Source organism: Salmo salar, chromosome 17, assembly GCF_965601325.2.
Source record: "Salmo salar chromosome 17, fSalSal1, whole genome shotgun sequence".
NCBI lineage: Eukaryota > Metazoa > Chordata > Actinopteri > Salmoniformes > Salmonidae > Salmo > Salmo salar.
The window spans coordinates 7,640,430-7,654,811 of NC_138307.1; the positions used below are offsets into that span (position 1 = coordinate 7,640,430).

General features: G+C 42.1%; 1 protein-coding gene across 1 annotated transcript; it reads left to right on the plus strand.

Annotated features, from left to right (window-relative positions):
- The first annotated feature begins 262 nt into the window (after nt 1–262).
- LOC106575207 (ankyrin repeat domain-containing protein SOWAHC) lies at nt 263–6,093 on the plus strand. Its single transcript, XM_014151549.3, has one exon. It carries the CDS (start codon nt 1,598–1,600, stop codon nt 3,326–3,328), a length of 1,731 nt encoding a protein of 576 aa, XP_014007024.3. The 5' UTR covers nt 263–1,597; the 3' UTR covers nt 3,329–6,093.
- Nucleotides 6,094–14,382: the final 8,289 nt, after the last annotated feature.

The window sequence follows — 14,382 nt, forward strand, 5'->3', positions numbered from 1 at the left end:
CCATAGAATGAATGGTATAAACCACTTTTCCGGAAATTCGTTGGACATACATGGTGTGAAAGAAACTAAGTAGACATGTTGGTTCTTTGTGCGACTTTGACTGACCGACCACTAATAAAGATTCCAAAATGGCGTTTCAAGGGTCACAGTTTCCCTATGTAGTGGTTGCTAGGAGGCGTGGACAGAGATACTTTTGAGGAGATGGGAAACGCCATTGGAAACGTATTAACGCTCATTGTGTACGTTGCCCACGCGGTGCATTTCTGGGACGAAGGAGTGAATGGGAGTCGACTGGGCGTCAGCTCAAAATCACAACATTAGCATGAATTTAGTGAATAATAAGTACAACATTATAAGAATTTTCCGAGATGTGAGATAATGAACTTGTTCTCTGAAATCGTGAAATTACGGACTTTCAAGGAAAATAGGCAGGTTTCTCGACTCATACCCTGATTTTGAGAAGGGATTGTGAGAAGATTAGTTTTGCAACCACGTGAAGCAGCATAACAAGTGAACGCAATCGTTTGACATTCTGCTGTTTGGGGCGTTATGCCACGTTCAAGACAACTGGGAAAGAACGAGCTGCGACTGGGAAAATCGATTTGAACAGCCATCCAACTCGGAATTCCAACTCTTCCTAGAGCTCTGACTTTCCGACCATAAAATACAGACTTCATTATTTGACCTCGTATTTTTCCGAGTTCCCGGGTGTTTTGAAAGCTGCATTATACCACAGATAGACATTGAGCCAGATATCAAACCGGATGTATAAATGTGAAGCATCCGGTTGGCGTTTCCACTCACTACCAAATATGGTGATGCGAGGAAGCCCAGTGGCCGGCATGGTGAGAAGATGGAGTGAGATGGATTTTGGCCAACATTCTTCAAATTTTCTAGTCGATGAAACATTTGATCTCCATACAGTTTTATGTTTCCAAAACCATAATCTATTAAAAAAAAAACAGAGTGGACTGCGTTTTGCAGACTCTACCCTTTGCCAAAGTAAAAAAAAAAAATGCGTTGTTTAGGAGTGCGAATTGTCTTATTGCACACGCGCACTTCATAGTATGCGTTCCCTAACGAAAATATGCAAATAAATGCTAGAACGCGCCAATAAGATCTCACTAGCACGTGCATGGCTCTTCCCATCTCCTTGCTTGTTCTACCCACCATGATTCATTTCCTCCCATTGGAAACGACAGGCTCTGGTCTATCTTGGGTTAGTTATAAAAATCTTGGTTATACGTTCATTCATTAGCCAAGGGGATTCCTATCTCCTCCTTTCTCCAATGTCTCTGTAGTGGATTGCTGTGACCATAGAAATAAAACGGATAGACAGGTCTGCTTGCAAAAGGGGGTTCTTCCTTACTCAACTCTGGGTGGGGTGACAGTTCTATTAATTTCTATTCTGTATCAAAGAAGCACAACAAGGTCTGAGGATGATGTGATGGGACAACACCAACCAGGGCAGGTGAAAACCGTAATTGTACGGGCTGATTCAACTCTAGCTAATTTATAAACATAAAAAGGAAGATTATTTTTTAGATCTGTAAGTGGTTTACCGTAGCCTTTTAATTAATTTATTTTTTAATCAGTAATGGCGACCGAGTGCACCCAAGAAGCGGTTGTTCAATTTCTAACCGAGCGAGGAGGGAGAGTGAAAAACCAGATATTCATTGACTATTTCAAAGCTGGTTTCCCGGAAGACCCTGACCAGAAAGCAATTGCTCGGGAGAAATTCAAGGGATACGTGGACAATGTCGCATTTGTAAAGTTGGAGAATGGAGTGAAAGTTGTATGTTTAAAAAAGAAGTATCGAGTTTCATTGAAGTGTACAGTGGAAAAAGACAGCGCGTGCAATGGTAACGGGACAGGCACCGTATTGGAACAAGATAGCAGCACCACTGTCCTATCAAAATCATATAAGAACTTGATAGAAGATTGTGCACCGCAACGGCATCTGTCAGTATCATCTGCTGGGGATGTGCGCTCTTGGGAAACCACTGCAAACGAAGTGGCACAACAAGAAATTTCACCTGGCTCAAGTTACGGAACTGACAATGCCACAAGAGCGAGACCGCCTGACATTTCTGGAATTATTTTGGAAGGTAACATTTTAGAAAGAGCTGCGCCAACGAGGTCTGTAGTTCAGAATAATAGTTTATCAGACAATATGGGAAATGCGTTAGGCCTTGGTGGCAATAGAGAGCAGAAATTGACCAAGGAGGACATTAATTCCAACCGCAAAACATTGCAACCGCACGACATACCGCAAATTGCAGTGATTGAGGCGTCACCTTTACCTACATCCGCGGATGGCTCTATGTTCCACTTACCCAGACGTCCATTTCCAACTAATGCACAGGACAGCCTGCTGTCCCGTCACCCTTCATCAGAGGACGGGGCAGAGGAAGGCCAGTATTATGATTTTCAACAGAGCATATCTGGGAGTGACAGCTACACACCTAAAAGTAGCCGTAATAACTTTATTGAGCTCATGATGAACAGCTCCCTCCAGGTGCGACGCAGCATGGTGTTGAAGAACTCAGACTCCACCTCTGTGGTTTCCTCTACTACAGACGAAGACGGTGCTTCAGTCACTCTGGACCCGTTGGAACACGAATGGATGATGTGTGCATCTGACGGCCAATGGGAGAGTCTCCGCCGCCTCCTTTCCTGTGAACCGAACCTTGTCATGAAGAAGGACTTTGTGACTGGGTTCACCTGCCTGCACTGGGCCGCCAAGCAGGGCAAACAAGAGCTGCTGGCGCTTATCGTGAACTTCGCCAAACAACACACAGTGCCCATCAACATCAACGCCCGGTCAAGTGCCGGCTACACGCCACTACACCTAGCAGCAATGCACAACCAAGTTGAGGTGGTGAAGTTACTGGTAGGAGCCTATGACGCAGACGTAGAGGCCAGAGATTACAATGGGAAAAAGGCGTGTCAGTATCTTACGAACAGTGTGGCCGTTGATATCCGTGACATCATCGGGGCGGGTGGTGGCGGCGACTCGGGCTCAGAGAACACAGACGATGGGGGGCGTTGGAGGTTGTCTAAAGTTCTCCAGTCTAATCTGATGCCCCCCAAACTGCACAGTCACAGTGAGGAGGACACAGGTGATGGAGCAGACCAGGCCAGACAGAAACCCTTGCTGAGGAAATCGTCCTTTAGCAAGATGAGGCCCAAACTTCAGAAGATCCGCTTCAGATCTTCACAGATAGTTCACAGCACATCGTTCACAGCACATTGTGAGACAGAGGAGCTTAACGGGTCCAGGAAAAGCTCATTTAAATCCAGACCCATGTCAAATCTGTTTGGCTGAAGAATAGCCCCTAAGTGCACTCGACAAAGAGCAATAAACTACAACAGTGTTGGATGACTGACACAATGGGGTATAGTCTGATGTTACAAGTGTTTTTGTTGTTGTGGCATAGGCCAAGTCTGGTGTTACACATACTTAAGGGTTTACCCCCAGGCGTTATTTGAATATACTGAACTAACAGAATATGGTATTGCATGATCTATTGAGTAACTGGCCAGATTGCCACCCCCGGTTAGGCTAAATATTTCTGTCTTAATCCTCTTATCATTCCGAAGTAGCCAAGTAGGTCTTATTGTTCGTCTGCTTTAACCCTTAACGTACATGTAAAGCTGCCTGTAACCCACTGGGAAAATATGTCATTTTAACATCTAGTTTTGATTTACATTTTGTTGAGTTTTTAACTCGTTTGATTTCAATGTGAAATCAACAAAAAATGACACCATGTCATTGGATTTAGGTTAAAATTTGGGTGATTTTAAAAAGAAAAAATGATCTTACATTAATTACTTTTTTTCAAATCCAATCAGTTTTCCACGTTGATTTGATGTCTTCATGTTGACTTGTTTTGGTTGAAATAACATGGAAACCAGGTTGACTCGACCTGTTTTTGCCTAGTGGGAAGTGTTTAAACTTCAAGTTATTTGACCACATGGTAGAAACAATGTCATTGATTTCACAATGCTTGGGAACAATTCTGTCTTATTACTGTCAGACTTATTAATTTATTCTCCCTTTTATATTTACGTTGCTTTAAGCACTTTGATTTTAAACTGTTATTGATCCAGCTATCCTGCGGTTGATGCCATTCAGTCCACCTGAAAGACGATTGGAGGCCAATGAAAAGGCCTCTCTCTGGTCCTTTAAGTCTGTAATCAGGATCAGTAGAGGAGCTTTCTGTGTCACAAGGTACGCGGTTGTTGAGTGCATGGTAGGCCCACTGTGTATAGTGCTATGATGAAATATCAGGTTTCATAACTATTCACGTTTAAACAGGTACATTTTTGACCTGATCATAGCTCCTTATTTTGAGTTGTCTTAAGGTTGCAGTTGTCTGGTATCAAGTTGTAGGTTACCCTCTGTTCTGTTTTATATCAACAAGCTTAGGCTTGCTGACCCAGGAGAGCCTAGCTCAGCTGAGAGCGAGCAAGAGAGACTGTAGTGTACATACAGTGCCTTCAGAAAGTATTCATACTCCTTGACTTAGTCCACATTTTGTTGCGTTACAGCCTGAATTCAAAATGGATAAAATATGTTTTTCTCACCAATCTACACACAATACCCCATAATGACAATGTGAAAACATGTTTCTAGAAATGATTGAAAAGGTATTGAAATTAAATATCTCAATGACAAAAGTATTCACACCCCTGAGTCAATACAGCTGTGAGTCTTTCTGGGTAAATCTCTAAGAGCTTTCCACACCTGGATTGTATAGCATTTGCCCATTTATTATTTTTTTAATTATTCAAGCTCTGTTCAAATTGGTTATTGATCCTTGCTAGACAACCTTTTTCAGGTCTTGCCATAGTTTTTCAAGTAGACTTTAGTGCCTTGTTACAAACAGGATGAATGTTTTGGAATATTTTTATTCTGTACAGGCTTCCTTTTCACTCTGTCAGTTTGCTTAGTATCGTGGAGTAACTGCAATTTTGTTGATCCATGCTCAGTTTTCTCCTATCACAGCCATTAAACTCTTTCATTGTTTAAAAGTCACCATTGGCCTCATGGTGAAATCCCTGAGCGGTTTCCTTCCTCTCCGGCAACTGAGTTAAGAAGGACACCTTTATCTTTGTAGTGACTGGGTGTATTGATACACCATCCAAAGTGTAATTAATACCATGCTCAAAGGGATATTCAACGTCTGCTTTTTTATTTTTACCCATCTACCAATAGGTGCCCTCATAGCCGTGGGAAGTGAGGGTGCTGAGGGTGCTGCAGCACCCCCTGAAAAATGATAATTAAAAAAAATATATTAATAGAAAATATAAATCATCTTTTGGAAAATGACAATTTTTTTCTCACAAAAGTGGTGCACTGGGCCTTTAATAATAGTCCTGTATTAGTGAACTGATATAGCCTTCTGCTATAGCCTTTAGTTTTTGTGCAATATTGCACTGAATTCTAACACTTATTTGTACTCTGCACTTTTGTTATTTGTTAATATAACTGGAGTGTATTTAAAACAAATATTTAGTAAATCATTGTCTCATGTACTAGTCTAGTTGTTTGTCTAGATTAGATTTAAGGCCTACTACATATGGCATTAACTGTTTTGGGGGAAATTAATGGTTTTTATCGCTGAATAGCCTACAGTAATGCTACATAGTTTACATCTGATTTTGCTACTTGATTTTATTGTGCAGTTTTGTATTCTCGCAAAATTAGCTCTTACCTTTTTATTATGCAACTCTTTTTTTCTTTTATCAACCACCTGCTGCTAATTATGATATTCAAAGGGCTGGAACCATATTTCTCTTGTCTGTCTGTCTGTACATTAAATTATATTATTTTATAGTCCTCTTTTCGATTATCAAACAAATTAATGTTAACATTAAAAAAAATCGGACACCTCTCTGTCTGCAATCATTTAAGATCCATGTTCAATACTCTCTGTCTTCAATAATGTTTTCAAAGCTAGATTGTGGAGTTTGCATTTTTTATCATTTGGAAATGTATACCTACATCTTTGTGTTGCTTAACAGAAATATCAAACTACTGTTAGCTCTGCCTTTACACAACCTGAGAAATAAACTGTCATACTGTCACTATTGAGATCTGTCTTGTTCTGTTCAATGCAGCAGTCTCTGTCGGTAGTAACTAATACACTGTGTCCATAGTTAGGAACATTTCTGCTTAACTAGTAGTGCACACATTTATTTATTAACTTATACTGTGTGCAAGATGGCTTTTATGTTCTCTTAAGGGCTCTCAAACAAACATTGTTTTTATTGCCTGTGAATTTCTGTGCCCCAAAATAGGATGCAAAATTACACTGTGGGTTCATTGTGGGAAATGAGTATGCCACGTTTTCAATGGTAATTGCTGTATGACTAATCTTAGGCAAACCTCAGCAGGTATTTTATTTTATTCCTCCATTGAGTAATGGAGTGGAATAGCATCGACACATCATTTTTTGTTGTAAATCGTTCAGTGAAATGAAACAGTAGATATGGACCATCTTAGCTCCACTCTACAGAGCGATGTGTTTGTCCTTGACCGGGGCAAAGCATTAGAGTCTTGATTGAAATTAAATAACTATATAATATATATACTGTACATTGCATTCGGAAAGTTTTCAGGGCCTTTGACTTTATCCACATTTTGTTACGTTACAACCGTATTCTAAAATGGATTTAAAAAAAAATAAAAAATCCCTCTTCAATCTACACACAGTACCCCATAATGACAAAGTGAAAACAGGTTTTAAGAAAATTTAGCACATTTATAAAAAATTGAAAAATACAGAAATACCTTACTAACATAAGTATTCAGACCCTTTGCTATGAGACTCGAAATTAAGCATAGGTGTATCCTGTTTCCATTGATTATCTTTGCGGTGTTTCTACATCTTGATTGGAGTCCACCTGTGGTAAATTCAATTGATTGAACATCATTTGGAAAGGCACATATCTGTCTATATATGGTCCCACAGTTGACAGAGCATAAACCAAGGTACTGTTCGTTGAGCTCCCAGACAGGATTGTGTCAAGGCACAGATCTGGGGAAGGGTACCAAAATATTTCTGCAGCATTGAAGGTCCCGAAGAATGCATTGGCCTCCATCATTCTTAAATGGAAGAAGGCTGGAACCACCAAGACTCTTCCTAGAGCTGGCCAAGAACCCAATGGTCACTCTGACAGAGCTCCAGAGTTCCTCTGTGGAGATGGGAGAACCTTCCAGAAGGACAACCATCTCTGCAGCACTCTGCGGCCTTTATGGTAGAGTGGCCAGAGGGAAGCCACTCCTCAGTGAAAGGCACATGACAGCCCGCTTGGAGTTTGCCAAAAGGCACCTAAAGCACTCTCAGACCATGAGAAACAAGATTCTCTGGTCTGATGAAACCAAGATTAAACATTTTGGCTTGAATGCCAAGCGTCATGTCTGGAGGAAACCAGGCACCGCTCATCACCTGGCCAATTCCATCCCTACGGTGAAGCATGGTGGTGGTAGCATCATGCTGTGGGGATGTTTTTCAGTGGGATGGACTGGGAGACTAGTCAGAATCAAGGGAAAGATGAACGGAGCAAAGTACAGAGAGATCTTTGTTGAAAACCTGCTCGAGAGCGCTCAGGACCTTAGACTGGGGCGAAGGTTCACCTTCGAATAGGACAACGACCCTAAGTACAGAGCAAAGACAACGCAAGTCTCAATGTCCTTGAGTGGCCCAGCCAGAGCCCGGACTTGAACCACATCGAACATCTCTGGAGAGATCTGAAAATAGCTGTGCAGCGACACTCCCCATCCAACCTGACAGGGCTTGAGAGGATTTGCAGAGAAGAATGGGAGAAACTCCCCAAATACAGGTGTGCCATGCTTGTAGCGTCATACCCAAGAAGACTCGAGGTTGCAATCACTGCCAAAGGTGCTTAAACAGAGTACTCAGTAAAGGGTCTGAATACTTCTATAAATGTGCTATTTCAGTTTTTTATTTGTAATACAGTTGCAAACATTTCTAAAAACCAGTTTTTGCATGTCATTAGGGGGTATTGTGTGTAGATTGATGAGGGAAAAAAACAATTTAATCCATTTTAGAATAAGGCTGTAATGAACAAGATGTGGAAAAAGTCAAGGGGTCTGAATGCACTCTCTATATAAAACCATTTCAGGTCATCAGTGATGTGTACGTCGCGGAAGTTGAAGCTTTTGACGCTCTCCACTGAGGCCCCGTCGATGTGGATGGGGACGTGCTCTCTCTGCTGTCTCCTGTAAATCACCATCAGCTCCTTTGTTGACTTTGAAGGAGAGGTTATTTTCCTGGCACCACTCCTCCAGGGCTCTCAGCCTTGTACTTTGGGGCTTACAGTGTATAGGGCAGCCCGACAACCTAAAGCTCCTAACCAATTGGTACTGCTCATCCCTTAAAAGACAGGAAGTAGAACTTAGCTCTGCACCCCAAATGGGACCCTATTCCTTACATAGTGCACTACTTCTAACCAGAGCACTATGGGCCCTGGTCAAAAGTAGTGCACTATGTAGGGAGTAATGTGGCATTTGAGACGTATCCCAGGGGATAGACCCCAGACAGTAGAGATAGAGTTGGAGGACATCAGAGAAGACAGGGCTTTGTGGAATTGCGCACAGTGGGAGTTTGAAATTGAAACGGCTGACGTGGAATCAGAATGAGTCACCAGAGGCACTGCTCCCTTGCTATCTCTGTATTCCTCTCTCTCTCTCGCTATCTCTGTATCCCTCTCCCTCCTTCTGTCTCTTTCTCTCTCACTGTCTATGTCTGTCTGTCAAAGGCTGTTCACCTAGCTCAAGAATCATTATCTCACACAGGCCAACCAACAAGGTCAGTGTGACAGTCTCTCTCCACGTGTCTGTTTATGATTCAGGTTTTAAGCCATGTCAACATCTTCCATTGGATCCTGTCAGACTGATAAAAAGGTCTGACAGGATCCAGTAGATCCTTGACATGTTGAATGTCATTTTACATCTGTTCAAGCCTCAGCCTGTAAATCTCCTTTGAATTACCAGTCCAATGCGTTAAATATATTGTTTGGGTGTTACCTTAATAGTCTACTCCACCTACATGACTCAAACCGTGTGTTTTGGTTACCACCAAATACAGACTTCCATCTAGTTTTCCATACCCCTAAAACACTCTTTACCACATAAAGTGGTTCATAAGACATCATGGCCTTTGTTTTGCACAATCCAAGGTTATTATGCTCAGAGGTTTTTATGACCTATTTTACAAATGAAACTGGTATAGTTGACATTTATAGTGAGATATAAATCTGACCTTGAGTTGGCGCTTTCTGAGTAAGACACTGAACTGCTCTAGCAAGTCCACAAGATGGCACTGAATGGCAAAGCCATTCTCTCTCTCTCTCTCTGCGTCTCTTGCTCTCTCTATCCCCTCTCACTCTCGGTCTCTTTCTCCCCACCCCTTCTTTCCTCTCTCTCTTCCCCCTATCTCTCTCACTCTCTCTCCCTCTGTCTGTCTGTCTGTCTGTCTCTCTCCACTCTTTCTCGCTGGTTAATATCATAGATGAGATGGGAGTGTATCATAAATTCAGCGGGAGGTGTAATAAATCCTATGTGGCTTAGCCTTCACATTGTCACGGACAGTCGCTAGCTGTGTTAATGAGGACACTTAATCTGACACTGCTGGGGACTGAAATGGGATGTGGGCTACATGAATCAACCGCTCTGACTAGATGACTGTGCATCCCAAATGGCACCCTATTCTGTATATACTGCACTACTTTTGAGGGCTCTGGTCAAAAGTAGTGCGCTATAGGGAATAGGGTGCCATCTGGGATGTTCACTATGACCCTGACTAGACAATGGAGACTAACTGAGCTATACCGTATGCCCTTAATCGATTTAATCTGATTCAAGTCTCTCTGATCTAAAGTAAAAATACAATTTCATTTGTTGCCTTCTACCAATGTGTCCCATTCACACTGGCAGCCTTACCATTAGGCAGACGAGTCAATTGCCTCAGGCTACATATCATCAAGGGGCCTCATGAGCTGGACATAAAATAAAATAATTTCTCCGCTTGAGGATCCCCCATGCTCCACTCGAGACATAATAAAATAATCCCCATCAAAATATTTTTTGTTTAAGATAGAGATATTTTTGCACGGGCTGCGTCTCAATCCACCTATGTCGGCCTTCTGCATCTGCGGTGGAAGGTAGTAGAGCTACAGCGGTGATTGTCAGACACAGGAGGTTGGTGGCACTTTAATTGGGGAGAACGGGCTCGTGGTAATGACTAGAGCAGAATCAGTGGAATGGTATCAAAGACATCAAGCACATGGTTTCCAGGTGTTTGATGCCATTCCATTTGCTCCGTTCCAGCCATTATTATGATCCATTCACCCCTCAGCAGCCTCCACTGTTGTCAAAACATGAGATTTCTCAAGAATCGGTCTTCTCGCGAAAACGATGGTGTTGTCCGTTTTTCTCTCCGACACCCTGGAACTGGGCCAAAAAATGAATGGATTTGAAAGGGCATTTCCACGTCAAAGGAATACAGGTCATTCCAGAATAAAAATGATTGTACATTTTTTTTCCCAGAGCGTTCTTATATCTCTCAGATATAGGACAGACACTTCAAAACATACTTCCTTTGATTACATGTTTGACTATCTGTTTTTCCATGTATGAATCTGTTACTAAATGCGTTTCTATGGGCTAATAGAACTAAGGCCAAATTTAATGTCTCATCCAATACTTATTATATATATATATATATAAAATCTTTTTTTTTTTTTTATACCTACAGGGGTCCTAAAATACTAAATGAAATAGCTAAATTATCCTTGGTATGACCATCTTAAAGCAATTCCATGTTACTTTAGTAGGAGTCTCACATTGCCATACCTCCAAAATCACATAGCTCTCACGACTCCCTTGGAGGTTTGAATGGTACACAGGCTCCCAGCAGCAAGATTATGATTGGATGTTACATTTAAAGAAACCCTCCCCCCACACGCCCGTTGGTGCTAAGTGATATGTTCGTCATTGTTGTAAGACTGGAAAGGACACATTTTGCAGAGAGTTGGTCCGTATGCTAGTTTGCAACATTGCAGAAAATGGAAGAAATCCTGAAGGAAAAACTGAATTGTGTTTCGTCAGTCGTGTGCTCTATACACACATTCGACATACTACATTAACATATTTTGATGGGATTTTAATCAGCGATTTCCCGACCATCCTCACCATAGACTGTAAAATGAATCGCCACGCACTGGTGCATCTACGACACTAATCTAGTGAGCACTATTGGAGCGCCAGGACAAGCAAGGCATTTGATTGGTTTGGCGTGTAGCAAGGCGTCACTGATTTACACCGGGTCTACACCCTTATTTAGCTATTTTTCTGCCATGAACTTCTCCAGGCTTTCCTGTATAAGGGAAGACTGGTTCTCGACGAGGCTAGCTTAGTAGAAATCCAGCCAGAAACCCAACCCAGAAACCCAGCCTAAGGCCATTAGACTCTAGGGCAGAACCCTGCTGGTGGCACATGAGCTGAATTTGGCCCGCGGGTGATTTTATTTGACACCCCAAGTCTTCTGAGCAAAAAACAAAGAAACAAAAAAATATATATATACAGTGCATTCGGAAAGTATTCAGGCCTCTTGATTTGTTCCACATTTTGTTACGTTACAGCCTTATTCTAAAATGTATGACATTATTTTTCCCCCTCATCATTCTACACACAATACCCCATAATGCCAGTGAAAACAGAAGAAAGAAAGTATTCAGACCATATGCTATAAGACTCAAAATTGAGCTCAGGTGCATCCTGTTTCCATTGGTCATCCTTGAGATGTTTCTACAACTTGACTGGAGTGCACCTGTGGTAAATTCAATTGATTGGACACGATTTGGAAAGACACACACCTGTCTAAGGTCCCACAGTTGACAGTGCATGTCAAAGCAAAAACCAAGACATGAGGTTGAAGGAATTGTCCGTAGAGCTCCGAGACAGGATTGTGTCGAGGCACAGATCTGGGGAAGGGTACCAAAAAATGTCTGCAGCATTGAAGGTCCCCAAGAACACAGTGGCCTCCACCATTCTTAAATGGAAGAAGTTTGGAACCACCGACTCTTCCTAGAGCTGGCCGCCTGGCCAAACTGAGCAATTGGGGGGAATGGTCAGGGAGGTGACCAAGAACCTGATGGTCACTCTGACAGAGCTCCAGAGTTCCTCTGTGGAGATGGAACAACCTTCCAGAAGGACAACCATCTCTGTAGCACTCCACGAATCAGGCCTTTATGGTAGAGTGGCCTGATGGAGGTCACTCCTCAGTAAAAGGCACATGCCAGCTCGCTTGGAGTTTGCCAAAAGGTACCTAAAGGACTCGCAGACCATGAGAAATAAGATTCTCTAGTCTGATGAAACCAACATTGAACTCTTTGGCTTAAATGCCAAGCTTCCCGTCCTGACCAATACCATCCCTACGGTGAAGCATGGTGGTGGCAGCATCATGCTGTAGGGATATTTTTCATCGGCAGGGACTGGGAGACTAGTCAGAATCGAGGGAAAGATGAACGGAGCAAAGTACAGAGAGATCCTTGATGAAAACCTGCTCCATAGTGCTCAGGACCTTAGACTGGGGGCGAAGGTTCACCTTCCAACAGGACAACAACCCTTCGCACACAGCCAAGACAACGCAGGAGTGGCTTCGGGAAAAGTCTCTGAATGTCCTTGAATGGCCCAGCCAGAGCCCGGACTTGAACCCCATCAAACATCTCTGGAGAGACCTGAAAATAGCTATGCAACGACACTCCCCATCCAACCTGACAGAGGTTAAGAGAATCTGCAGAGAAGAATGGGAGAAACTCTGCAAATACAGGTGTGCCATGCTTGTAGTATCATACCCAAGTAGACTTCAGGCTGTAATCGCTGCCAAAGGTGCTTCAACAAAGTACTGAGTAAAGGGTCTGAATACTTATGTAAATGTGATATTTCTGTTTTTTATTTGTAATACATTTGCAAACATTTCTAAAAAACAGTTTTTGCTTTGTCATTATGGGTTATTGTGTGTAGATTGATGAGGATAATAAAACAATGTAATACATTTTAGAATAAGGCTGTAACATAACAGAATGTGGAAAAAGTCAAGGGGTCTGTGTACTTTTGGAATGCACTGTATATACAGTACCAGTCAAATGATTGGACACACCTACTCATTCAAGGGTTTTTCTTAATTTTTACTATTTTCTACATTGTAGAATAATAGTGAAGATATCAAAATTATGAAATAACACATCTGGAATCATGAAGTAACCAAAAAAGTGTTAAACAAATCAAAATATATTTGAGATTTGAGATTCTTCCAAGAAGCCACCCTTTGCCTTGATGACAGCTTTGCACACTCTTGGCATTCTCTCAACCAGCCTCATGAGGTAGTCACCTGGAATCCATTTCAATTAACAGGTGTACCTTAAAAGTTATTTTGTGGAATTTCTTTCCTTCTTAATGCATTTGAGCCAATCAGTTGTGTTGTGACAAGGTAGGGTTGGTATACAGAAGAAAGCCCTATTTGGTAAAAGACCAAGTCCATATGAGGACAAGAACAGCTCAAATAAGCAAAGAGAAATGACAGCCCATCAATACTTTAAGACATGAAGGTCAGTCAATCCGGACAATTTCAAGAACTTTGAACGTTTCTTCAAGTGCAGTCGCAAAAACAATCAAGCGCTATGATGAAACTGGCTCTCATGAGGACCACCAAAGGAAAGGAAGACCCAGAGTTACCTCTGCTGCAGAGGATAATTTCATTAGAGTTACCATCCTCAGAAATTGAAGCCCAAATAAATGCTTCATGGAGTTCAAGTAACAGACACATCTCAACATCAACTGTTCAGAGGAGACTGCATGAATCAGGCCTTCATGGTCAAATTGCTGCAAAGAAACCACTACTAAAGGACACCAATAATAAGAAGAGACTTGCTTGGGCCAAGAAACACGAGCAATGGACATTAGACCGGTGGAAATCTGTCCTTTGGTCTGATGAGTCCAAATGACAGATTTTTGGTTCCAACCGCCGTGTCTTTGTGAGACGCAGAATAAGTGAACGGATTATCTCCACATGTGTGGTTCCCACCGTGAAACATGAAGGTGGAGGTGTGATGGTGTTGGGGTGCTTTGTTGGTGACACTGTCGGTGATTTATTTATAATTCAAGGCACACTTAACAATTATGGCTACCACAGCATTCTACAGCGATACACCATCCCATCTGGTTTGTGCTTAGTGGGAGTATCATTTGTTTTTAGAAAGGACAATGACCAAACACACCTCCAGGCTGTGTAAGGGCTATTTGACCAAGAAGGAGAGTGATGAAGTGCTGCATCAGATGACCTGGCCTCC